The sequence below is a fragment of the Phaenicophaeus curvirostris genome, chromosome 21 (assembly GCF_032191515.1).
Source record: "Phaenicophaeus curvirostris isolate KB17595 chromosome 21, BPBGC_Pcur_1.0, whole genome shotgun sequence".
Taxonomy (NCBI): Eukaryota; Metazoa; Chordata; class Aves; order Cuculiformes; family Cuculidae; genus Phaenicophaeus; species Phaenicophaeus curvirostris.
In genome coordinates this window covers 897,610-921,924 of record NC_091412.1, presented here as the reverse complement: position 1 = coordinate 921,924, position 24,315 = coordinate 897,610, and the positions used below count along the sequence as shown (strand labels likewise).

General features: G+C 49.6%; 1 protein-coding gene across 3 annotated transcripts; it reads right to left on the bottom strand.

Moving 5' to 3' along the window:
- Nucleotides 1–1,976: 1,976 nt before the first annotated feature.
- On the bottom strand, nt 1,977–23,993 carry LOC138729467 (myeloperoxidase-like). Of its 3 annotated transcripts, none has more exons than XM_069873713.1 (12): nt 23,911–23,993; nt 22,556–22,731; nt 20,514–20,637; nt 18,510–18,639; nt 16,749–16,955; nt 15,641–15,956; nt 11,760–11,920; nt 9,951–10,197; nt 9,439–9,609; nt 7,518–7,755; nt 4,180–4,403; nt 1,977–3,133 (listed from the first exon to the last, which is right to left on the bottom strand). In XM_069873713.1, exons 2-12 carry the CDS (start codon nt 22,623–22,625, stop codon nt 3,111–3,113), a joined length of 1,911 nt encoding a protein of 636 aa, XP_069729814.1. In that variant the 5' UTR covers nt 22,626–22,731; nt 23,911–23,993; the 3' UTR covers nt 1,977–3,110. The 3 variants fall into 3 exon arrangements, with proteins under 3 accessions (XP_069729814.1, XP_069729815.1, XP_069729816.1); XM_069873714.1 differs by having other exon boundaries at nt 1,977–3,130; XM_069873715.1 differs by lacking the exon at nt 23,911–23,993 and having other exon boundaries at nt 22,515–22,616.
- Between the last annotated feature and the right edge of the window lie 322 nt (nt 23,994–24,315).

Sequence of the window (24,315 nt, the reverse complement as noted above, 5' to 3'; positions counted from 1 at the left end):
TAAAAATCACAATTGATTTCTAAATGCAAAAGCAATGATTTCAGTATAAAATAAGAGGGAGCAAATGGGAGCAATTCCCACTGGAAACTGCTGGCACAAATAGCTTCATTGGAACAGACTTGTCCTGCTTTGCTCCACTCTGGGGCAGCCCCACCTTGAGCACTGGGGGCAGTTCTGAGTGACACAGGATAAAAAGGATCTAAAGCTGCTGGAAAGCATCTGAAGGAGAGCATGGAACTGGGGAAGGTTTTAGAGGGGAAGAGTGTGAGGAGTGGCTGAAGTCCCTGGATCTGTTCAGCCTGGAGAAGAAGAGGCTGAGGGGAGACCTCATTGCACTCTGCAGCTTCCATACACAGGGAGGAGGAGGAGCAGGCGCTGAGCTCTTCTCTCTGGGGACCAAGGAGAGGAGCCGAGAGAATGGCAGGGAGCTGTGCCAGGGGAGGGTTAGGTTGGGCATGAGGAGAAGGTTCTTCCCCCAGAGGGTGGTGGAGCTCTGGAACAGCTCCCAGGGAAGCAGTCACGGCACCAAGGCTGACAATATTCCAGAAGGGTTTGGCCAAAGCCCTCAGCCCCACGGTGTGAATGTTGGGGTGTCCTGTGCAGGGACAGGAGCTGGACTTGATGAGCCTTTTGGGTCCATTCCAACTCTGGACATTCTGTGATATGAGAAGTGACGTGTTGGGATGCTCAGTGCCAAGCACCACATCAGCCACCTGGCCTTCAAAAGGTGAGCAAAAGGGAACTCCTCTAGTGTATGCAGTTACTGCTCAGTTCAGTAGAGCCATTAACACTGATATTAAAAACTTCAGAGGGATTCCAGGATAAATGCATAAGAGACACGCCATCAGGTCTGAGATATTTGTATTTATCCTGTTCTGGCAGCAGCTCCATGGTGAATCCACGTATCACTCTGTTCTACAAGGTTCAGATTAGCGTTGGATACTTACTGATGAACAAAGACATAGCTGAAAATTTTCATAATGACAGGAGAAGAGGAGTTTCTACAAGAAAAGCTGTGGTGTCCAGAAAGCCCTGACAGAAACCTAATGTACCAGGCTTGAATTGAACCTTGACTATGGGGCCTGTACCTAAGGGGGTAGCACTCAGTACAGCCAGGTGAGCTCCAGGTGAGCTGTGGGCTGGGAAAGAAATCACTTCATCACTGTAAGTCACAGAAAAATCAAGGCAGGAAGGGACCCCTAGAGATCTACAATCCAACCAGCTACTCAGAGCAGCGTTAACTCCAAAGCCAGTTTAACTTGCTCAGGGCCTTGTCTAGGTAAGTTTGGAGCCTCTTCAAGGATGGAGATCGCCCTGGTTCTATGGTCTCTGTGTCCACATTACACCACTATCATAGGGAAGAGTGGTTTTGTTAGTTTAATGGGAATTTCCCTTGTTGCAGCCTGTGTCTGGTAGCTCTTATTGTGTCATTGTGTGCTTTTGAAGAGCTGAAGACTGAAAAAAATCACTGCCTTCTCCCCTTCTCTTCTCCAGACAGAGCATATCAAGCTTCCTCAGCCTTTCTTTGTACATCCTGTGCTCCAGCTCACTGATCGCCTTTGTGGGCCTCCACTTAAGTGAAGTGTACTCCTAGACTCATAGAACAGTGGCAGAAGCTGATATCTATGCCTCTTCTTTTGCTCTGAAGATCTCACATAGACCCTTCCCATTTCGGGGGTGGTGATGAAGAGATGTCAAGATTTTTATTGGAACTAAATCCTGCACCACACACCTTCTCTGTGGGATATTTCATAGTGCAAATCAAAACAAAAACATGGGTTAGACTGTAGCACCTTCTTTCATTAAAAATACAGTTTCTTTGACCTGCTTTGTCTGATATCCCCATACAGAACTCATTACCACCCTCCACTCACCTGTAGCTTTACACCTTTCACAAAGCCTAAGGAACAATTTGGCCTCAGTTCAAAATTGCAATTTATTGATTGATAACCATAACAGAGCAAACTGCAGAGCAAAGAGAAAATGGTTTGGATCCCCTTCAAGAAAAAAATATTGAGGGGAGAAAGACAAGATTAGGTTTTACTTCCTTGTCTGTTCAGACTGTTCTGTTCCAGCAGCCTTCCAGTTCTGAAAGGGGCTCCAGAAAAGCTGGGGAGGGGCTCTTGACCAGGGAGGGCAGGGATGATGAGGGCAACAGTTTAGATCTTAGAGAGAAATGGTTTTTTTGTGAGGGAGGGGAGGCCCTGGCCCAGGTTGCCCAGAGCAGGGGTGGCTGCCCCATCCCTGGAGAGGCTCAAGGCCAGGTTGGATGGGGCTTGGAGCCCCTGATCCAGTGGGAGGTGTCCCTGCCCATGGCAGGGGGTTGGAACTGGATGGGCTTTAAGGTCCCTTCCAGCTCAAACCATTCTAAGATTACCTTTTCCAGGATACATTCCAGCAACACCACGGCCCAGGGTAACTCCCTCTGGCTTATGCCAGGCTGCTGGAATAATTTGTCCTGGATTTCTATCACACTGAATGATGCCTTAGGCATTCTGGGCTAAGGGCAAAAACTTTGTGAGAAAACAGCTTTCTTCCGTGTAGAAAATTTCTTCATTCCATATTCAAGCAAAACCTCAAACAAGGCATTTTCAATAAGTCTGAGGTGCATGGCAGCTCTTGTTTCACTCAAAGGCACCATGAAGTGAGTAGATTTTCACTGCAAACTGAAGTATGTTCTTGTTTTAAACAAGAATATTGAGAGCAACAACAAGCAGAGGGTGCACTGTTCTGATCTCTTTCAGTGTAGGCTGGGAACTTTGAAAGGAGGGTACAAGCCATGTTTTTGACAGTAAAGCTCACTGACACTCAGTGTATGTGGAATTGCTTAAGCCAGCAGTCGGTCTGGTTGGGAGGCAGCCTCTGGATAACTCATTCTGCTTTGCTTTGGGATATGGAGCGATTTGCAGAGCTGGGACATGTTTCAGTGATGTTCTTTTAGAGTTGGACTCCATCTCACTGAAAAGGTTTCATGTAAACTAAATTAAGCAAATGACAGCAATCATGGCTAAACATTTCAGGCAATAAAAGCATGTGCACTGTAAAGGAAAAAGGTTCCATCTCAGCAGCTGCCCAAGTCCAGGTTTCTGGGGAATCCTCAGTGCTCAGCATTAGATGTCACCAGATGTTTCTTCTACAGGACATAAAAAGCAATGTGTTAACGAAAGAGAAATGGATGTACCATAGTTCCCTGTTATCCTGTTTGATTTATTTCCATAGGTTAAGCTGGAAAAGAGGGATCAGTAACTCTGGTACCAATCCTGATTCCTCTGAAGGCCTCCAGGGATTCTTCCTTGGCTACAAGATCCTACAAGTCTCCCTTTTCCTGGCACCATGAAGATGGCATTTATGGTTGTGTCCTGCCTCCCACTGAAGCTGATGCCCCAGAGCCCTGCGGAGAACGTACTGGACCATCCTCATGGAAAGCGGGAGCTGACTGCACCCGGAGCTGTCTGAGCTCCTAATGGCTGCTGGTAGCTACAGAGCTGTGCTCCTTCTCGCAGCCTGGATGGTGTCACAAGAGCATGGCAGGATCTGACCATCAGAGCAGAGGAAAGACAATGTTTTCTTAGGAAATGGGATGGCCTTGAGGCACTGAAGCAGCTGCCTCTCCCAGGGCAGAGACACTCTCACCTATGTCTCCTTCCCAGGAGAGTGTTTTGGAAGAAAAGCATTAAACCTCAAGGACTTTACAAAACGTGAAGGCAGCTGAGGGAAGTACTGCAAATATAGGCAAACCCCTTCCTAGCAGGAGTCAAACTCCACTACATCTTCCGTCAAGTGGGAATTTCTGTTCAAGGGCAGAGCTGCTTTGAGCCTACCAGGATGAACATACAGCCTGCTCAGAGCTGTCTAAAGGCACAGCAACCATCTAGACAGACAGACAGACAGATCAGCCTCCCTGACCCAGGCATCGCTTCCCACACAGAAAAGCAGGGGCATCAACAGTGAAGAACTGAACTGAGAAGCCTGTTCATCAGAAAACTCCCAGAGCAATGCACTTAGCTTGGTCTTGCAATGACAGTGCCCCTGCGTGCTAGGGGAACTCCTCACAGGGCACCTGGTGGGATGCGTGCGAGGTGTGTACCCAATGCACGTACTCAGCCCTGTGCTAGGCAGCTCTGTTCTACAGTCTCAGGCTCTGGTTGTCTCACATCTTTGGCTGTTTAAAGCTCATACCTTGCTCTGTAATTTCTTCAGTGCTCTTTGACATCCAGGCTCTGAGGTCCAGCTTTGGGATGTGGCTGCAGCTCACGAAGCACCAAGGATTCCCGTTGGCCTGGAAGATTTGCTTTGGCACTTTACAGATGTTGGTGTTGTCACATATTATTCGTGACAAGGAGATTTTGGCCAGTGAAGAGCGCTGCTGCGGAGTGAAAACCCCACTGTTCTCCCACCAAAACCTGTAAGAGAAAGAAGACATAACAGATTTTTCCGTTCTGGCTTCTTCACATTCCAGACGCCTGCGACATAATTGCTCATTAGCACCAATATAATTTCTTTTGCCAAGAACCAATTTAATTTAATTTAATTGCCCTGACTCACCAGCTGGATAACTTAAATTGCTTTTCTGCCAAGGACATATAAGAAAGATGCAATTAAATTAAAGGCTTGCCCTGCTTTCTCTCAAATGAGGCACAAGCACCTACTTCAAATAGAAGAGTCAGCACATCTTGAACACAGGCTGTGCGTTGATCCCAACGAGTGCCATGCTGGAACCAGCCCTGTACGTACTCTCTGTCTTACTTTTACTTACCTCTTGTCTTGCTTGCTATGCAGCTCTTGGTATTTCCAAATCTTCTCATTTACAGGAAAATCTCTTTTCTTATAGCCTTTTGTAGGTTAAAATAATGGTTGGGATTTGATAATCCCTGCCCTCAGTTGGAGACTGGCAGCTTCTTGGTGGTGAATGCATATCTCAGAATCATAGAATTGTTGGGTTGGAAAAGACCTCTGAGATCATCATATCCAGCTATACCCGTCCACTACTAAACCATATCTTTGAGCACATCATCCATCAGTTAATTTTAAACCCCTCCATGGATGGGACTCCTCTGCTGCCCTGAGTGGCCCCTGCCAGTGCCTGAGGACCCTTTCAGTAAAGAAATTGTTCCTGATATCCAGTCTAAACCTCCCCTGGCACAACTCGAGGCCATTTCCTCTTGTCCTGTCACTTGTTACCAAGAAGACCCCAACATGCACCTCACCACAACCTCCCTTCCAGGAGCTGCAGAGAGCAATGAGGTCTCCCCTCAGCCTCCTCTTCTCCAGGCTAAACAGCCCCAGCACCCTCAGCTGCTCCCAAAATCCCAGGGTTCCAGACTCCCCAGCTCCGTTCCTTCCTCTGGACATGCTCCAGCGCCTCAATGTTCTTCTTGGAGTGTGGGGCCCAAAACTGAACCCAGGATTGGAGGTTGCCGCCTCACCGGTGCTGAGTGCAGGGGGACGATCCCTGCCCTGCTCCTGCTGCCCACCCTATGGCTGATCCAGCCAGGATGCTGCTGGCCTCCTTGGCCACCTGCGCCACTGTGGCTCGTGCTCAGCCTCTGTTGACCAGCACCCCCAGGTCATTTTCCATGCGGCTCTTCCCCAAGCCTGGAATATTGATGGGTTTGCGGTGTCCCAGGTGCAGGACCCGGCACTTGGCTTTGTTGAACCCCACCCTGTTGGTCAGGGCCCATCTTGCTGCTGTCCTTGTTATGAAAGTTTTCCTGAATTATACTTTAAATCTCATGTTGCTGTTATTCAAGGACGGGCCTCTGTACTGTACTAATTACATCTTAAAGGAAGGATCAGCTCTGTTTTCAGAGCTCTGTAGTTGAAACCATTCATGCTGTGAAATAAAGGAAATGCTAAAGGCAGCGACATCTTGGATTCTTTTTGCTTAAATGTTGACTGGATGCAGTTTTGTGCTTTTCCACTCCAAGGTGAAACTTAATTTACATGAAAGGACCAGTGGATGAAACGAATTGTGCAGAACGGTTTTAGTTCCAGCTAGCCTTACCCAAACACAGGACTCTCCTGCTTGGCCAGGAAATAAAGAAAATGGGTTCTTGCACTCTGCCATAATAACTCTTCTACCAAGTAACAAGCAATAGGATGAGAGGAAATGGCCTCAAGTTGCACCAGGGGAGGTTTAGATTGCATGCTAGGAAAATTTCTTTACTGAAAGAGCAGTGAAATGCCGGAAGAGGCTGCCCAAGGACGTGGTGGAGTCTCCATCCTGGGAGGAGTTCAAAAAAACACATGGCTGTGGCATTTGGGGACGTGGCTTGGTAGGCATGGTGGGGTTATGGTGGTGGTTGGACTTGATCTTAGAGGTCTTTTCCAGTCTTAACGATTCCATGATTCTATGGTTCTATGCATATCATTTCAGGATGAGCAGTGGAATGTTTGCCTTTGAGTGCCCCATACTTTTCCAGAAACATTGGTCATGATCCCATTTTCAGGTGATATTTGTAGCCAGTGCAGGGACCTTGCTTCAGAAATACAGCTTAAAATGGGGCACTGACACCCCCCAGCAAACTCAAGGAGGAGGAGGATTTCACTTATGTTGAAAACACAGCACTGCTCAAATGGTTTTGGCTGGCAACAAACCCCAACCCAGCCAACCCCTGGTTTGAGTGAAGCCCAAATACTGATCCATGTCAGACTACAGTGTTCCAATTCAGAACTGGGATGGAGAGGAGAAGTAGTGAAAAATAATCTCTTAGACCCCTGCAAAGTGCACAAGACACTGCACTGATGCAAGGCTGTGCATCGCAAACCCGTGAGGTGGGAGGCTGGACAGGTGCTTGAATTGTGCCCAGCACAGCAGCCCAGAAGGAGCCACCACAGAGAGAGACCAGGGATGCTGCTGGGGACAGGGAAGCAGCTCGGGCTGAGCTGGGACTTAATCAAAAGAGAGGAAATGATTTATTTTACACCTTGTAAAGCCTGAAAGTGTGTTGGTCCTTCAGCATCATCCCTTGGTCTGCATATAGGTTTCCAAAACTACCCAAAGCACCAGCCACTGCATCAAGAGATGGTGAGAATCTTCTGGCAGTGCAAGCTATTTAGGGTGATTAAACCTCATGGCTTTTATTCTAACTGTTGAAGTCAATCCATCTAGATCTTGGTTTTCCCACCCTCAGAGCTGTACCTGGTTTTCTTGTTAAGCTGCTGTTTGAGCACTCAGTAACACGGGCCTCCTTGAAACCCCTTATCTGAAGGAGGAAAAGAGCTCAAACATTCACACTGGGTGTGAACTGTTAGCATGGAGAAGGACAATTGTATTTGCATGAGTGGTGAATGGGCTGAGGGTGAAAACACCTGGCTGGAAAGTGACTTCAGCTTAGGATCTCAGCCATGATAGATCTAGACAAGAACATCACCAGAAGCAGAAAGGACCATTTGGAAGCGTATTACAAAAAAAGCCAAATCCAGCTGGAACAGTCTCCAGATCTGCATAAAGAAATCTGCATAAACCCCAGTCTCCTCCTGTCCTTTGGGGTGTGCGTACCCAGCTCCTCTCTTACCTGTCCCCATCACGAACATTCCTGAACTGGGTGCCGATGAGACAAGCCATGAGAGGCCCAACTCTGCCTCCCTTCACAAAGGGCTCTGCAAGCGCCCCGATCCAAATGTCTATGTTCTTTGGTGTCCCATACAGCCGTAGGAACTTCTTCGCTAGATTAACATTCCTCAACACTTTAGCAAGTGACTTCAGTCCAGAAGGTTGTGAGAGCCCACAGAATCGTCTCCAAGAACTATAACCTGCAAGGAGTTTGGTATCAGAGCAAACAGAGGTCAGGAATGTGTTTTCCTCTCCTGGAAAGACTTTACCCTCTCTTCCCCCAAAGCTGGGGCACAGGAAGATTCCCAATAAGTTTTAAACCATTTTCTGAATTTTTCTGTGTTTCTCTTAATGCAATTCACTTTCCACCCGTCCCGAGCAAGTTCTTTCTGCCTGGCATTTCAGTGTTCTCTGTGGAAGGGCCATGTCTTTGCAAGTGATCCCTGCCCATGGGAGTTGCTCCACAACCTTTGAGCTACATTTTGCTGTTCCTCTCAGCAGCAATGCAGGTGCCTGTGCACGGGCTCTGGAGCCACGCTGGATCTCAAACAACCTCCTAGTGATGTGATTGAGGAGCTCTGGGAGACCCATGCCCTGCTGAAGCTGCAGCGCAGAGCCAGAAGGGCTGGGCATGCTGAAGGGCTGTGACCATGGGACCCTAAGGGAGCTCAGGGGTCATACAGTCTCAGTTGCCTTCAGGCAGAGCCACAGGAGAGAGATCCTCACAAAACTCACTGACGTTGTCTTCACTGAAAATGGATCTGGACAAGATTCACTGGACAATGGGGCCTACAGGAAAGCTAGGGAGGGGCTCTGGATCAGAGAGTGCAGGGATATGATGAGGAGAATGGTTTTGCGATGCAAGAAGGGAGATGGAGATAAGATCTTAGGGAGGAAATATTTTGGTGGGGAGGCCCTGGCCCAGGTTGCCCAGAGCAGGGGTGGCTGCCCCATCCCTGGAGGGTTTGAAGGCCAGGTTGGATGGGGCTTGGAGCCCCTGATCCAGTGGGAGGTGTCCCTGCCCATAGCACAGGGTTGGAACTGGGTGGACTTTTAAGGTCCCTTCCAACCCAAACCATTCCATGATTCTATGATTCTATGAAAATCGCAGTTTTCTCTTACAGCAAAGGCAGAGCAATTCTGTGAGCTGACTATACACCTGGATAAGCTGCAAAGCCTCTGTCTGGACTTAAAACTCATGAATAGTGTGTGTTTCTCACCATGGTCTCTAAGGGAGCCCTATTGTGTCTTTCAGGCTGTTACTGACACAGTAGCTCCAGACACATCAACCTAATAACTCTGTTAGACAGCAACAGACCTAGAGGCAGTTGTAAATGCTATCAACAAGCTATTTCTCAAGAGCATCTTGCAATGCCATCACACTGGTTTTGCATCTTGCAGATCCCTGACAGTGATAGTAACATGCTTTTCTTTCTGGGACACTGCTTTTACAGAGAAATTACAATGAAATTTTCTTCAGGTATTGTGACCTACTCTTCTAGTCACCTCTGCCTGGGCTGGACCACTACAGGGGCCTGGGAAAAGCTATGGGGGACTTCTGGCCCCAATTCCACTCCTGCAAAGTTGTTGCTGAACTACTTTCCCAGTTTTCCTGTTTCAAAACAATACAAATGAGTCATTTCCTGCACACTTGACTCTGGTCTGTGCAATGCCCCATGTGCCTCCATGTTTCTCCTCCAGCTACACCCAGTCTCCGATTCCATTGTTCAAACTCTTACTCACTTACCTACGATAGCACAGAAACAATGAAATGCTTTGGGAAGGAGCAGGTTCAGCCACTCACAGGCTGGAGATGTTGCTCAATGTTCAATCACAAGAGTGCCTGCTTTCCACTTGGAGCTCTGCTTCCACAGCCAACTCACCTGCAAGGCCATGATCTCTGCCACGTTGCATGTTAAGTGCCGGCAAATCAAACCCAATCCTTTCAACCTGCTCAAACATGTGATCCCGGAGGTCATCCACAACCATTTGCTGCTGGGTCATCAGCTTGGCCTGACTGACAATCAGGTTCCGGAGAAAGGGGTCAATGCCACCTGCAGTGGGTACACAGAGACTTGTGAGCAGGGCAAGGTGGGAAGTGTGTCTGTAGGAGGCTCAGGAAAGCTGAATGCAGCTTATATTTAATTAGAACCTTCTCCTACAAGAGAATCAATTAGAGAATACAGCAATTAAGCAACCAGACTCCTTTGTAATAAGATGCATTTGGCTGCAGAGATCAGCTATGCTGGGAAAAATTCTGGCTGAGTATAATGGTCATTTAACATATTTAATGCCAACTGCTTTGAAGTTTAGCTGAAGCAGGAGCTTGTCCAGAGAGGGCAGAAAAGACTGGATGAAATAAACTTACACTGCAAAGGTGCAAGAAAGGCTTTACCTTCTTTCACAATCCTCCAGACAGCAAAGAAGGCATTTCTGAGTGGAATTTTGGGACCTATGGGCTTGTAAATCTCATTTAAGCGGCCAACAGTTGGGGGAACGGAAGCATGAGCAAAACGAAAAGCCAGGGTGAAGACATTAGCTATTCGAGGGTCCACAGACTCATTGTAGCCCTGGTAGCGCGGAATCAGTTTCTGGAAGCTGCTTCCCAACAGAAGAGGCAGGTAGTCCCTGTAGGTTATAATCTAGGGGAAAACAAGGAAAGTTTGAATCATTAATTGCTTGGCCATCAGTTTATTTAGAAGCAAAGTTATTGTTCATGCCTCAGACAGCAGGTGCTGTCACACTGAACTTCTCTGATGGGATTTGTGCAGGAAATTTTGCTAGCACAGCTGTGGAGCAGAGGACTCCACAGGTACTATACTTTTTTCATCTCTTTGGACCATCACCCAGCTGCTCTGGCAATCTGGTGAGGGTCCTTTCTGACGCTGTTGAGTGACAGTTCTGTTTCTTCAGCCCTAGAGCCTTGGTGCAAGTACTCTTCTGCACTTGCCCACCATAACATGCTCTGGGACGCACAACATGCACCAGGATCATCCGCTTGTTGCTGCCAAGCACCTGGCACTCAGGTGTCCCCAGACGGGCTCCTCCCTGTCTCGACAGTCTGGCAAGTCAGAGCTTGACAGATCTTCCCAAGCATTCTCTGTCCTATGGGAGAAGCCAGACAGAGCTGCAGTTCCTCCTCCCTCCCACCCTACATGCTTCAGATGGCAGAGAAAAAGTCAGTGGTGTTGGCACAGGTGACATCAGCACCCACGGGCAGCTGTGTTTGTCCTCATAGCAGAGGTATCCAACACTGCTCTTGCATCTCCTTAGGACATTGAGGAGGCTGCACAATACAATTTTGAAAAGTCAAATTATTTTTCAGAAGGTGAAGATGTCTTCATTGTCTGAGAACTGCAAGATGAAACCATTGATCTCAATATGATGATGGACATAATGCTTTCAATGCAGGCGTTTGCGTTTCTCCATGTTGTCTCACCCAACACATTTATTCAACAGTACTATAACATTCAAATGGACCATTTAAAAAACTTAAAACTTTTGATATTCCTGCTTCTTTCATGTGTGTGTGTAAGTTGAACCAGCTCACAAGATAGCTTCCAGATAGGTATGGCTAAGTTTTGCCTTTGGAAATCCCATTTCTTCTCTCATAGGAGTCAGAATTTTCTGTTGGCTATGAAACCTCATTGGCCTTGAGGCTTGTCCAGCTCCAAACCTCTGGAGTGGTCCCTTTCAAGCACAGGAATATTTCTGTGACCCTAGGATCTCATCCAGGGTGAAGCCTGGGGTGCAGCACAGTCCTGAAGGGCATGGAACACCATGGCTGCTTGCACCCGCCAGCACAGGGGTCTTCTTGAGGAAGCTCAACACCAAGAGGAATTTTAGTCCAAATCTCCAATACCATTTTTATCCTGTAGCAAACACTGATTAGAAAAACTTCTCTGACATTTCTGTCCCCCTGTTTCTCACACAAAAATGTGCACATAAAAAAACATCAAACAATCTGGAAGTTTAACAGCAGAGGGACATCAATGATTCAAGGAGACCCTTCTGTCCTTGTTATTTCAGGTATGTCTGAGGGATTTATTTTGCACTAAAGGGGCTGATGGAAAGAATGTGGACATTTGCATCCTGCAATATTGCACTCTTTGGACACCCCGCACCAACAAAGCCCACCACATCAACGCTGGGAGACAGCAAGACAAGGCATCAGAGACAGGACATATGACATTGTGGCTGGTACCTGGATCATGGCACCCAGGATCTTCCGTGCCTCCTGGTACAACTTCTCTCCACACCAGTGAGGATTTAGTCTCTTCAGCTGTCTCGCCAGGCGGTTGTGCTCCCGCACAAAGAGTGTGTGCATGCACGTCAGCCCCAGCATCTCATTTGCTCGAGAGTCACCTGTGAGCAAGCAGGCAGAGTTGTAGTGTCAGTGACCTGTGAGGCTTGGCTGCTCCTAATGGAAGCAGCCAAATACCACATGAGGAAGCACACACAGAGAAATGGTTAGTTGTATCAATATCTGCATCCTGAAGAAGATGGCTGAGAAAAACACAGGAGAAGAAGGAAACCTGGGCAGGGCAGTTATCCTGAGCTGCATCCAAAGCAGTGGGACCAGCAAGTCAAGGGAGGTGATTTTGCCCATCTGCTCTCCTGAGACCCCCACCTGGAGCCCTGTGTCCAGTTCTGGAGTCCTTAGCTCAGGGAGGACATGGATCTCCTGGATCAAGTCCAGAGGAGGCCACAGAGATGATCTGAGGGCTGGAGAACCTTCTGTATGAGGCCAGGCTGAGAGAGTTGGGGTTGTTCAGCCTGGAGAAGAGAAGGCTGTGGGGAGACCTTAGAGGAGCTTCCAGTACTGAAAGGGGCTCCAGGAAATCTGGGGAGGGGCTCTGGATCAGAGAGGGCAGGGAGAGGGCAAGGGGAACAGTTTTGAGCTGCAAGAGGGGAGATTGAGATGAGACCTTGGGGGGAAATGCTTTTTTGTGAGGGTGGGGAGGCCCTGGCCCAGGTTGCCCAGAGCAGTGGTGGCTGCCCCATCCCTGGAGGGGTTCAAGGCCAGGTTGGATGGGGCTTGGAGCCCCTGATCCAGTGGGAGGTGTCCCTGCCCACGGCAGGGGGGTTGGAATTAGATGATCTTTAAAGTCAAACTATTCTGTAATTTTATGAAAACAGGTTCTGGGCCCTGAGGGTTGAAAAGCACCAGTGAATCCCCACATTTCTGCTGAGGAAGTAGAAGCCAATATGCCACCATTGTTCTGCTCAGCATCGCAGAGGGATAGGGAAGATTTTTTTTCAAATAAGGGCTAGGACAATTAAATGAATAATTTTTAAATAAGAGCTGGTGCTCTCCAGACTCCAGTATCAGAGAGACAGTCTCACAGCTCAAGAGAGAACTGAAAATGGGCAGCAGGCACTCAGGATGGCCAAAGGAGCTCTGCAAGTCCAAAGGCATCCTCGAAACCAGCTGAAACTACAGCCAAAGCAAGATTATAGAATCTCAGAATCACCAGGTTGGAAAAAACCTCTTGGATCATCGAGTCCAACCATTCCAATCTGCCACTTTAGTGGTTTACCATGTCCCTGAGCACCTTGTCTACCCATCTTTTAAATACTTCCAGGGATGGTGACTCAATCACCTCCGTGGGCAGCTTGTTCCAGTGCCTGATGACCCTTTCTGTGAAAAATTTCTTTCTGATGTCCAGCCTAAAACTCCCCTGGCAGAGCTTGAGGCCATTTCCTCTCGTTCTGTCCCCTGTCACTTGGGAGAAGAGCCCAGCTCCCTCCTCTCCTTTCAGGTAGTTGGAGAGAGCAATAAGGTCTCCCCTCAGCCTCCTCTTCTCCAGGCTAAACAACCCCAGCTCTCTCAGCCATTCCTCATAAGGCCTGTTCTCCAACCCCTTCACCGGCTTCGTTGCTCTTCTCTGGACTCTCTCCAGAGCCTCAACATCCTCCTTGTGGTGAGGGGCCCAGAACTGAACACAGGATTCGAGGAGCGGTCTCACCAGTGCTGAGTCCAGAGGGAGAAGAACCTCCCTGGACCTGCTGGCCACACCGTTTCTGATCCAAGCCAAGATGCCATTGGCCTTCTTGGCCACCTGGGCCACTGCTGGCTCATGTTCAGTCGCTGTCAACCAACACACCCAGGTCCCTCTCCTTCAGGCAGCTTTCCAGCCAGACTTCTCCTAGTCTGTAGCTGCTCAGGGTTGTTGTGCCCCAAGTGCAGGACCCGGCATTTGGCCTTGTTAAACCTCATCCCATTGGACTCTGCCCAGCGGTCCAGCCTGTTCGTATCCCTTTGGAGCCTCCCGACCCTCCAGCAGATCGACACTTCCACCCAGCTTAGTGTCGTCCGCAAACTTGCTAAGGGAGCACTCGATGCCTTCATCCAGGTCATTGATAAAGACATTGAACAGGGCTGGACCCAGCACTGAGCCCTGGGGGACATCACTCGTGACCGGCATCCAGCTGGAGTTAACTCCATTTACCCCAGCTCTCTGGGCCTGGCCATCCAAACAGTTTTCCACCTAGGAGAGTGTGCAGTTTCCTAAGCAGAATGCTGATGTTGATAGCCACAATCGAGCGCTGTGGCGAGTAAGAGCAACATGAGTCACAACTTGAAGGAATATATTACAAAGGTCATTGCTATGAAATATTAAATCCTGCTTCAAACATCTAGGGCAGGAAACCCAAGAGCAAGCAGGTGATGACAGAATAAAGAGGCACTCAGAGAAAAGTACACACAGCACATTTAGTCCCCGAGTCCCATAGTAAATAGACGGATTTGCCCTTGTGCTCAGCACAGAGCCCTTTTCATTGATCGTGAAAGGCAGTCTGTAAGAGATTGCAGAAGGACAAACAAAAAAAGCTCTGTGAGGTCTCCTTGAGCAGAAGGCATCCACCCAGAGCTTCCAAAAGAGCTCCAGTAGGAAATTGCTGAGCCCCGTTACGCAACTGCACACGTAAAATCTCCCCAGTTCTCAGGAACCGGAAAAGTCACAAATAAGATACGGAACTTTCAAAGGAGATTCTGAGCCAGCCTGAGCCGTTCACTATAAACTCATTGATGTATCCAGCTATGGAAGAGCAACTGCACCATCACCTCTGGGACAGAGAGTCCCGGAGGCTGGGACCTGACTCTAGGAAGAATCTGGCACGCCTGCCCATTCTGCTTCTCACTGGGCACCTGTGTTTGGTCGTGTTCCTCCCTGAGGAGTGACCTGGGGAAACAGTTGAAGACGTGGAGCAATGGATTGGACCAATGGACAGATAAGAGAGGCCAAAGGAAACATAAAACACCCAGAGATTTTCTAAGGTGCTGGAGGATGATACCAAACAGAGCTCTCCCACTGGTTCCACTGCTCGGTCCTGGTGATGTCTAAGGACCATGGAGAGAGATGGGGTTGTTCAGCCTGGAGAAGAGAAGGCTATGAGGAAACCTTAGAGCAGCTTCCAGTATTGAAAAGGGCTCCAGGAAAGCTGGGGAGGGGCTCTGGATCAGGAAGTGCAGGGAGAGGATGAAGGGAAATCATAGAATCAGAATAGTTAGGGTTGGAAGGGACTTTAAAGACCATCTGCCATGGGCAGGGACATCCCACTATATCAGGTTACCCAAGGCCTCATCCAACCTGGCCTTAAAAACCTCCAGGGACAGAGCACCCACAACCTCCTTTGGTAACCTGTTCCAGTGTCTCACCACTCACATAGTGAAGAAATTCTTCCTAATGTCTAACCTAAATCTGCCCCTATCCAGTTTATACCCATTCCCCCTCATCTTATCACCACAAGCCTTTATGAATAGTCCCTCTGTGGGAATGGTCTTGAGCTGGAAGAGGGGAGATTAAGATGAGATCTTAGGCAGAAATGTTTTGCTGTGAGGGTGGGGAGGCCCTGGCCCAGGTTGCCCAGAGCAGTGGTGGCTGTTCCATCCCTGGAGGGGTTCAAGGCCAGGTTGGATGGGGCTTGGAGCCCCTGATCCAGTGGGAGGTGTCCCTGCCCATGGCAGGGGTTGGAACTGACTGGGCTTTGAGGTCCCTTCCAACCCAAACCATTCCATGATTCTATGAATTCAAGAAATGATCTGGAGCGGTGGAGTTGTTCGTGCTGGAACACCCAACGTACCTGCAAGAAAGCAAGGGATTTTAACTCCCTTGCTGACTAAAAGGCAGGGGTCTTTCGCCGCGCTGTCAAAGGGCATGTACTCTCTCCCATGATCGGTGAAATTGCGGTTAACAGCCAGCAAGCCCAGCTGGTTGGTCCGATCCCTCAGTTTGTTGGCCAAAGGCACCTCACTGCCGTACACCATGCTGCCATCGAGAAAGGAGGTGAGTGCATTGATCTGTTCTCGAGTTGCTCTGCCACTGGAGCAAACAGCAGCTGAGCGAGAGAAAGGAAGGCAATCTTTTCTGCATTTAATTCGTGGGTCATCACGTGGGATCTGCAGGAAGACAAATGAACATTTCATCCCCACTTCAGGGGTGCAGAAACTGCACTGTGATTCTGCAACTGTAAGAAAAGGCAGGTGGGAGACACTTCAAAGACAGTCCCCATGCTAGGGAGCGTGGACATCTGTCATGAACCCCAGATATGAAGGGTCAGATTGATCCATCCAAGACCCAGATATCCCTGAAAGCCTGGAGATTCTGTGAAGTCCCTACGAATAGCTAAACATTTTCCCCCAAATATACGCATATTGGATTGAATCTTAAAGGCTCAGGTGTTCCTGTCTCATTTTGGAGTCTAGTGAGGGGCCCAAAACTGAAGCCAGGATTTGAGGTGCGGCCTTACCAGCACCAAGTCCCGGGGCATGATCCCTTCTCTGCTCTTCCTCGTCACTGTTGAGATACTCATCACTTCCTCGCCCTCTGCTGAGCATTTAATCATCAAATGGGCAAGGAATTTCTGAGGTATTGACACCCCTCAGCTCTTGTCTCTGACACACTCACTATAATTCAGACATCACCTGTGTTGCCTTTGCACCGTACCACATCGTTAAGGGAGACAGGTAAATGGTTAGAAAATGAGGGGAAGACGGGTTGTGACTATGCCTGACATCTGGGACAGCTCCTGGGACTCAGCACCACCACCTTACAGAGAGCAGTCTGACCCCTTTGGCATGATCTGGAAGGATGTCCCTCCATGGCCAAGGACAGTGAGAACCACCAACATCTCCTGGCTGAGCTAAGCTGCCCTCTCCTACCATTCCCTGCAAGAAGCAGCCTGGCTGTACCTTGATGGGAAAGCAAGGGGGCTCCTTGACACAGCTGGTTTCACAGTCCACCTTGCCCCTGAAGGTGACTCTGGCTGGGGTGTCCGGACTGAAATCCAGGTCATGGTCAATAAACTGGCCCCACTGCATGAACATGAGTGATCTCTGCTGGTCCAGCCTGAGCTGCTCAGCGGGGAAGCGGACAATCTCGTTTGAAACTTTTCGAACCTGCAGAGGATGAAAGCAGAACACGTGTGTTAGGAAATCGCTTGTGTGAATGAGTGCATCAGTCTGGAGGTTCATTAGCAAAAATCCACCAAGCATGAATTCCTTATACTTCACAGGAATAAGACCAAATCTCTGTTGGAGTTGGAAGGCATCTCTGAGTGCCCCCTTTGCTGAGCATTGTACTCTTCTGGCTTCAGTCAGGTTTCTGAGCATCAAGGCCAAGATCATCCCTTGATGGATGCATGGAAGCATCTCAGCAGGAGCCTGGGAAAGGGAGGCAAATGGTTTTAAAAGACTGTTTTGAAAAAGAAGAGTGGAAAAAAAAAAGATCTTTGGGAGTTACGAAAGGTTTTCTCAGTAAATCTCTTGCAGCAGGACACTCTTCTAAATCCCTCTTCTCATCTCTTCTCCATCCATCACAATCCCTCCCACCAGTTCTTCCTTCATGAATTACTACAGTGAACGTGGTCAAATCTCTGTTCAAGCCCTGTCTCTGTGCTGTAGAACAGAGTTAGGAATAGAGGGAAAACATGAGCATGAGGCACACAAGCCAAAAAATTCCCGAGCTCCTCCTTAGTGCTGTTGTTGCACAAAGCCCAAGTGATCAGAAGCTGCTTCCCAATGTTCCTGCTCCCCTCCAGTCACCACAAGAGCCATCCCTCAAACTGATCATCTCATCCTTGGACCCACACATGGAATTTCTTGCTGGATACGTTTCGTTCTAGGGATCCACTGGTTCTTTTTATCCTGGGACACATTACTTGTCAGGAGACAAGCAGCTTCCACAAACCAAATCAAGAGAGGAGAGTAAATGATTTTGTCTTAAATGCACTTCATTTAACAGAACTGCACATTGTTTTGTTTAGAACCATAGAATGGTTTGGGTTGGAAGGGACCTTAAAAGCCCACCCAGTTCCAACCCTGTGTCATGGGCAGGGACACCTCCCACTGGATCAGGAGCTGCAAGCCCCATCCAACCTGGCCTTGAACCCCTCCAGGGATGGGGCAGCCACCACTGCTCTGGGCAACCTGGGCCAGAGCCTCCCCACCCTCATTGGGAAGAATTTCCTCCTTACGTCAGTCTAAATCCACCCCTCTCCAATTTAAAGCCATTGTCCCTCATCCTGTCCCTCCCCAGCTTCCTTGTATCCCCCTTCATGTACTGGAAGGTTGCTATAAGGTCTCCTCTGAGTCTTGTTTTCTCCAGGCTGAACAACCTCAATTCTCTCAGCCTGTTCTCGTATGGGCTGTGTTCCAGCCCTCAGATCATCTTTGTATCCTCCTCTGGACCCACTCCAACAGTGCGGGTTTGCTACACACTTCTGCAGAAATAGGATCAATTTTCCTTTTCTTTTCCTGAAAGCAAGGAAATGTGAAAGCATTTCTACTAGATCACCATGGGCAGCCTCATATGACCACCCTGAAGTTGGTCAACTTAACTTCCTCCTCCTGACCCGCCCCCTGCCAGGTGGTGGACGTGCACTTTGGCACCTGTGATCTGTCCCAGCACTAAACCCTGATGGTGGAGTTTCAGATCACTGATATAAACATTACCAGTGGGAAGGGAAATCCAGAGGAACGCTTTCCTTCCGTCCACCCATGGGGGATTGACACACCGTCTTCATATTCTGCTGGCAACCATCTGACCAGGGCTCTGTTTGAAGCTCCTAGAGATGGGTACCTCCTGTCGGAGAAAATGGAAGAACAGCGAACTATAAGTGGCCAGAGGACCCACAGGGCCAAGGGCTCATGGATACGGAGAGAGAGATACGATCCTTAGATGGGATGACACAGCAATGTCCAAGTTTTGGGGAGCTGCTGCAGCACTCTGGCCTTTTGGTCTTGGTGTTGCCAAGCGCCAGCAACGAGCCTCAAGTTTAAAAATAACAGCAATTATGATAATGAACACCAAGCCTCCATTTCTCCCAGGCAAGAAGTCAGGTTGCTGGTGACTCCTTGGGTCATCCAGCCTGAAGAAGGGCCTTCAACACCAGGTCATGGGTGAAAAATGAAGGCGAGAGCTTAGTGGCTGAGAAAAGGGGTAGAGATTTGTGCCTGTTCATATCATGGTCTTCACAGTGAACTTTAATAGAAATGGAATGACTGGGATTATGAGTGTTACTATGCTGTAATGGACTAAGTGGTTATTAGACTTTGATCATACTGTTAAAGACTTAATTAAACTAATAACATATTTAATTTTGGAGTACATGTGTAAGTTCTGGAGTCCTCAGCACAGGAGGACACGGAGCTGTTAGAGGGAGTCCAGAGGAGGCCACAGAGATGATCCGAGGGATGGAGAAACTCCCACATGAGGCCAGGCTGAGAAAGTTGGGGTTGTTCAGCCTGGAGAAGAGAAGGCTGTGAGGAGACCTTAGAGCAGCTTCCAGTGCTGAAAGGGGCTCCAGGAAAGCTGGGGAGGGGCTCCTGGTCAGGGAGGGCAGGGAGAGAATGAGGGGAATGATTTTGAGCTGCAAGAGGGGAGATTGAGATGAGATCTTAGGGAGAAATGTTTTTCTGTGAGGGTGAGGAGGCCCTGGCCCAGGTTGCCCAGAGCAGGGGTGGCTGCCCCATCCCTGGAGGGGTTCAAGGCCAGGTTGGATGGGGCTTGGAGCCTCTGATCCAGTGGGAGGTGTCCCTGCCCACGGCAGGGGTGGGACTGGATGGGCTTTGAGGTCACCATTACACGAGTCTATGATTCTGGGATTCTGTGATGTGTTCTCTTGTTGCCTGTCCTACCCTGCAGCTGTAACTGCCTGGGGCCAAACAATGGAAGGACACAGAGCACAGGGCACTGCCGAGCCCACCTTCTCCGGGGCTTCAGGGTCTTGTTCAGGTATAAGTGATCCATCCTCACCCCAGAGCTCAGATCTCCTGAATAAACCCACCACTTTTGAAAAGGGGAGGAGGAAGTCTCCTGACTTCTTGTAGAGAGAGATACCTGAAGGCTAAAGCAGGCAGATTTGTCTGAGCTGCTTCTTGCACCTGAAGTGCTTTCAGGAGATGCTCTGCTGACCAGGTTCTTGGAAATAGAGAAGGGATGGGGAATGCTCTATATTGTCCCTTTTAAACTACTCCATTCTTTAGCTAAGCTTTCCTTTCCTTACACTGAGAAAGCTCTGGATATGCTGAGAAATCACTTTCATATCCCACATTACAGTCCTGCCCCTCCAGGCAGGTCCAAACACAGGCCAAGCACAAAGTGCTCTCTCCCGGCCCATGTGCCTGGCCAACATGGAGATGGTGAGATCATGGTCCTGGATGGCTTTGGGTCAGGAAGCACTTTGAGACCCTGCGAAGGGCCAGAGGCAGGCGATGCCAGGAGAAAGCAGAAAGGTGCATCCTGGGCTGGAGGGTCAGTCCCCAACACAGAGCCATTTACATTTTGGCCAAAGAGCCAGCTCATGGACCACACAACTGTAATCGCACCCCTGCACATCTAGGAAACAACACTGTGGGGTGTAAAACTCTAAAGAAGGCATCCTACATGGATCATCTTTGAGGACATGGGTCTAGATGGACCCTTCTGTCCTCCCTCCTGATGCCACAGCCGCTCACCTGTTGTTGCACTCGCCTGTGATCGTCCGGTACTGGCCAGAAGCATCACAAGTCATTTTCTTCTCCTGTTGGTCACATCCGCTTGCCTTGAAAATCCTCTCCAGCTGTGCCACTGTGAGCAAGTCTGCCAGGTAACAACAGAGCATGAACACAAAGGAACATCCTGGCCCTGCTGGGGCTGAGGGAGTTTTCCTTCTTGCTCCCTTGAAACAGTTTCTTCTCACAATATCAACCAGGAGAGCACAAGGGGCAGCTGTTTAAGGACTTCCTACTCAAAGCTGTGCTGAGGATGCTTTCTAGACAAGGGCTTTGTATTTGCTTGTTTGGAAAGCATTAAACCCAACAAAGGTGTGGTCAGATCTTATTTATAATTATATGGTGGCCTGCAGCAGCTGAATGATTGCATTAGTGATCCTTTTATCTTCTTTTACTCTCCTTTTTTCTCACTCCCATCAATTGCTAAGAGCTACAGTTACCCTAGTGCTGTGTTATAAGCATTTTGCTGTGAAGCAGCCATCAGTGTGCATCACTGGTGCCTGGAGAAGAAACCATCAGGGGGCTGGGCAGCACGACAGGATCCTGGCTGGGCAGCATGAAGGGATGGGAAGCGTGAGGGGACACAGACTTCGCATTCCCACCGTGCGTGCTTCCCCACGGGTGGGAGACAACTGGTTGAGTTTGCCCATCCAAGACTTGGCAGCTACGGCTGCTTCCACTCCTGAGTCCCTTGGGGTTTCCCGGTCACTGCTGCCACTCACAGTTTGGGTCACAGCATGGTTTAAGAAGCCACTGCTGCCTCCTGAGCTGAAGGATGAGGAGGCAGTGAGGTTTTCTGGCAAGGCTCTGGAGAGGTATTGGAGTCCTGTCTCCCCCTTCCCACTCACCCCACACTGGAGTGATGCTGGAGCACCCTGTGGTGTGTGTATCTTGGCCTGTCAGTGTTTTGCTGGAATGCTGGGCACCCCCATGAGTTCATCTTCATGTGACAGGAGCCCTGTGCCTCCCTGAACGCTTTCTCTTAACTGCTCCTAACTTGTCTTCTGCTCTCAGCACAACGGTCTGGCCAGGACTGCCACCTCATGGAGGACATCGCTGCACGAAGACACAATCTGAAATGTCCTTTCACATTGCCGTGTTCTCATTCTCTATTTGTGCCTTTCTCACAGTGTCCTGTTCCTGGAGCAGAACAATCTGGCAGGGAATGTTCCAGAGCGCTGGAGCACTCCCCATCTGAGGCCAGGCAGAGAGAGTTTGGGTTGTTCAGCCTGGAGAGGAGAAGGCTGTGGGAAGACCTTAGAGCAGCTTCCAGAGCTGAAAGGGGCTCCAGGAAAGCTGGGGAGGGGCTCTGGATCAGGGAGGGCAGGGAGAGGACAAGGGGGAACAGTTTTGAGCTGCAAGAAGGGAGATTGAAATGAGATCTTAAGGAGAAATGTTTTGCTGTGAGGGTGGGGAGGCCCTGGCCCAGGTTGCCCAGAGCAGTGGTGGCTGCCCCATCCCTGGAGGGGTTCAAGGCCAGGTTGGATGGGGCTTGGAGCCCCTGATCCAGTGGGAGGTGTCCCTGCCCATGGCAGGGGTGGGACTGGATGAGCTTTGAGGTCCCTTCCAACCCAAACTATTCCATGATTCTGTGATTCCATTGACTTTGACTACTGCCAGCTGAAGTCTGCCAGAAAAACTGCTCACCTTGGGGCTGAGAATGTGAGCCACATTCTCTATGTTTGCTCATTCCCTGCTCAAGCAAAAGAATATTATCTAGCAAAGCCTTTACAAGCTTTGACCCGTTGGTACATCAACCACTGCACTACAGAGAGAACCAGGGAAGCACTCAAAGCTCTTTCATTAACTGATAAACCTCCAAATAATTTCTTAAGATGGAAAAAGAGCACAGTAAAACTACTCCTCTTTGCCTCACTGCAGCAGGGTGGGAGTCGTGGCCCATGAGACCCCCCTTTCATCTTCTTCTCTGAAGCCCCACAAAGCCCCAGTGACCAAGCTACTCACCTTCCTCCTCTTCCTTCCCACCAGCAAAGCGAGTTCCCTACCTGTGACATTGAAGTCCCCCCTCACAGCCCCGCGCAGCTTCTCCTTGAGGAGGCTCAGTGTAGTTTCCATGTAATCTGCAGCCCGAGCAGCAGCCCGAGTCCCTGCCACTGGCTGTTTGAAATACCCCAGGAGCTCTACTGGGGTCAGGGCATCATTCTGCAGGTGTTCTTTTATGCTGCAAGGAAGAATAAGACAAGATCTACAGGACTGGAATGAGGCAAAGCCAAGACTCGTGCAGGTTACAGCCTTGAGCATCGGGCACTCCAGCGCTTCTGGCACGTTACTGGTCTGAACTGCCAGCAAAGACAGAGTCATCCACCTCCCAGCATGGTAGCTGCAATAGATCAGGGCTGCTTCTGCCACCCTTGGCAGAGAAGCAGAGTGAGTTGCAGAAAGGAAATCTCTTAAGTTGCCCAGCTCCACCTGCCAGAAGCCAAATCTTAGGTCTTAACATCCCTGAGGCAACGAAACCTCACTCAAGTGTTCTTCAGACAATCAATATCTGCAGATGCTGTTCTCCATCCAGAGGTCCCAAATGGCTCCAAGTTGCCTTGTCTTAATGTTGCTGGAGCCCCAAAGAGCACTCACATGGAGGGGTCCCTAAGCCAACAAGGGGTTTCAGAAGTGGCTACTGAAGGAGGATCTGTATGAGCTTGCAGGAAGCCATAGGCTCTGAAACCATGGTGGCAAAACCTGGGTTCTTCTGTCAGACCCCACAACACATCCTCACTGCAGCCTGCAGTGCTTTGCTCCCTACGTAGGGGGGAACCACAAGAAGTCAGCAGGAGCCTCTGCTAGCTCCAGTCCTCCTTGGAACATCCCTGAGTGAATAAAAAGAGCCAAGGACTCCTGAGCTGGGAGGCATGGCAGACACAGAGGGGGACAGAATCACAGCTCTTGGTAACCCAACAGACTGGAGATGTGTAAAACGAGGGTGAAGGAGAAATGATGGATTACAGCCCACTGTGCTCCTGGAGCATCTCCCACCCTTGCCTGCTCTGCTCAAGTGAGGGAGTCCAGGGATAGGAAAAGGCATTTTCAGCTGAGAGAGGGGAGATTGAGATGAGATTTTTGGGAGAAATGTTTTGCTGTGAGGATGGGGAGGCCCTGGCCCAGGCTGCCCAGAGCAGTGGTGGCTGCCCCATCCCTTGGGGTGTTCAAGGCCAGGTTGGATGGGGCTTGGAGCCCCTGATCCAGTGGGAGGTGTCCCTGCCCATGGCAGGGTTGGAACTGGATGGGCTTTGAGGTCCCTTCCCACCCAAGCCTTTCCCCAGTGGAGCTGCAGTGAAGGGCAATCTGGCAGCAGCCACACAGGGCACCCAGCGTGCACGAGCAGCCCAGCCCCAAGTCTCACCGGTCGCGTGTGTGCTTGTAGGCTGCATCCACCAGCCGCTTGGCTTCATCCACGCTGCTCAGGATGGAAACGTCTGACAGCTCCTCTGCTAGGTCTTGGTGAGGGAAAGTAAAAAGCAGAGGTGAGAGCACTGCCTGCCACTCGGGAGTGTCCCCTGCGCTGCCACTGGGGTCTCCTCGTGCCTCCAGCACCCTATTGGCACAGCACGGCTGCTGCTTGCTCTCAAGAGAGGGGTGTCTGTACACACACACATCCTTCTGGGGGGCCTGAGAGTCACTCCCAGGCATGGAGAGGATGTCTCCATTGGTGGAGGCTTCAAAGAGCCACTGTCAGATATGGAGGCATCACCCTGCCTGCCGTTTCGGTTGCTATTTCTTTAACCCCAATTAATGTGATTCACCCTAT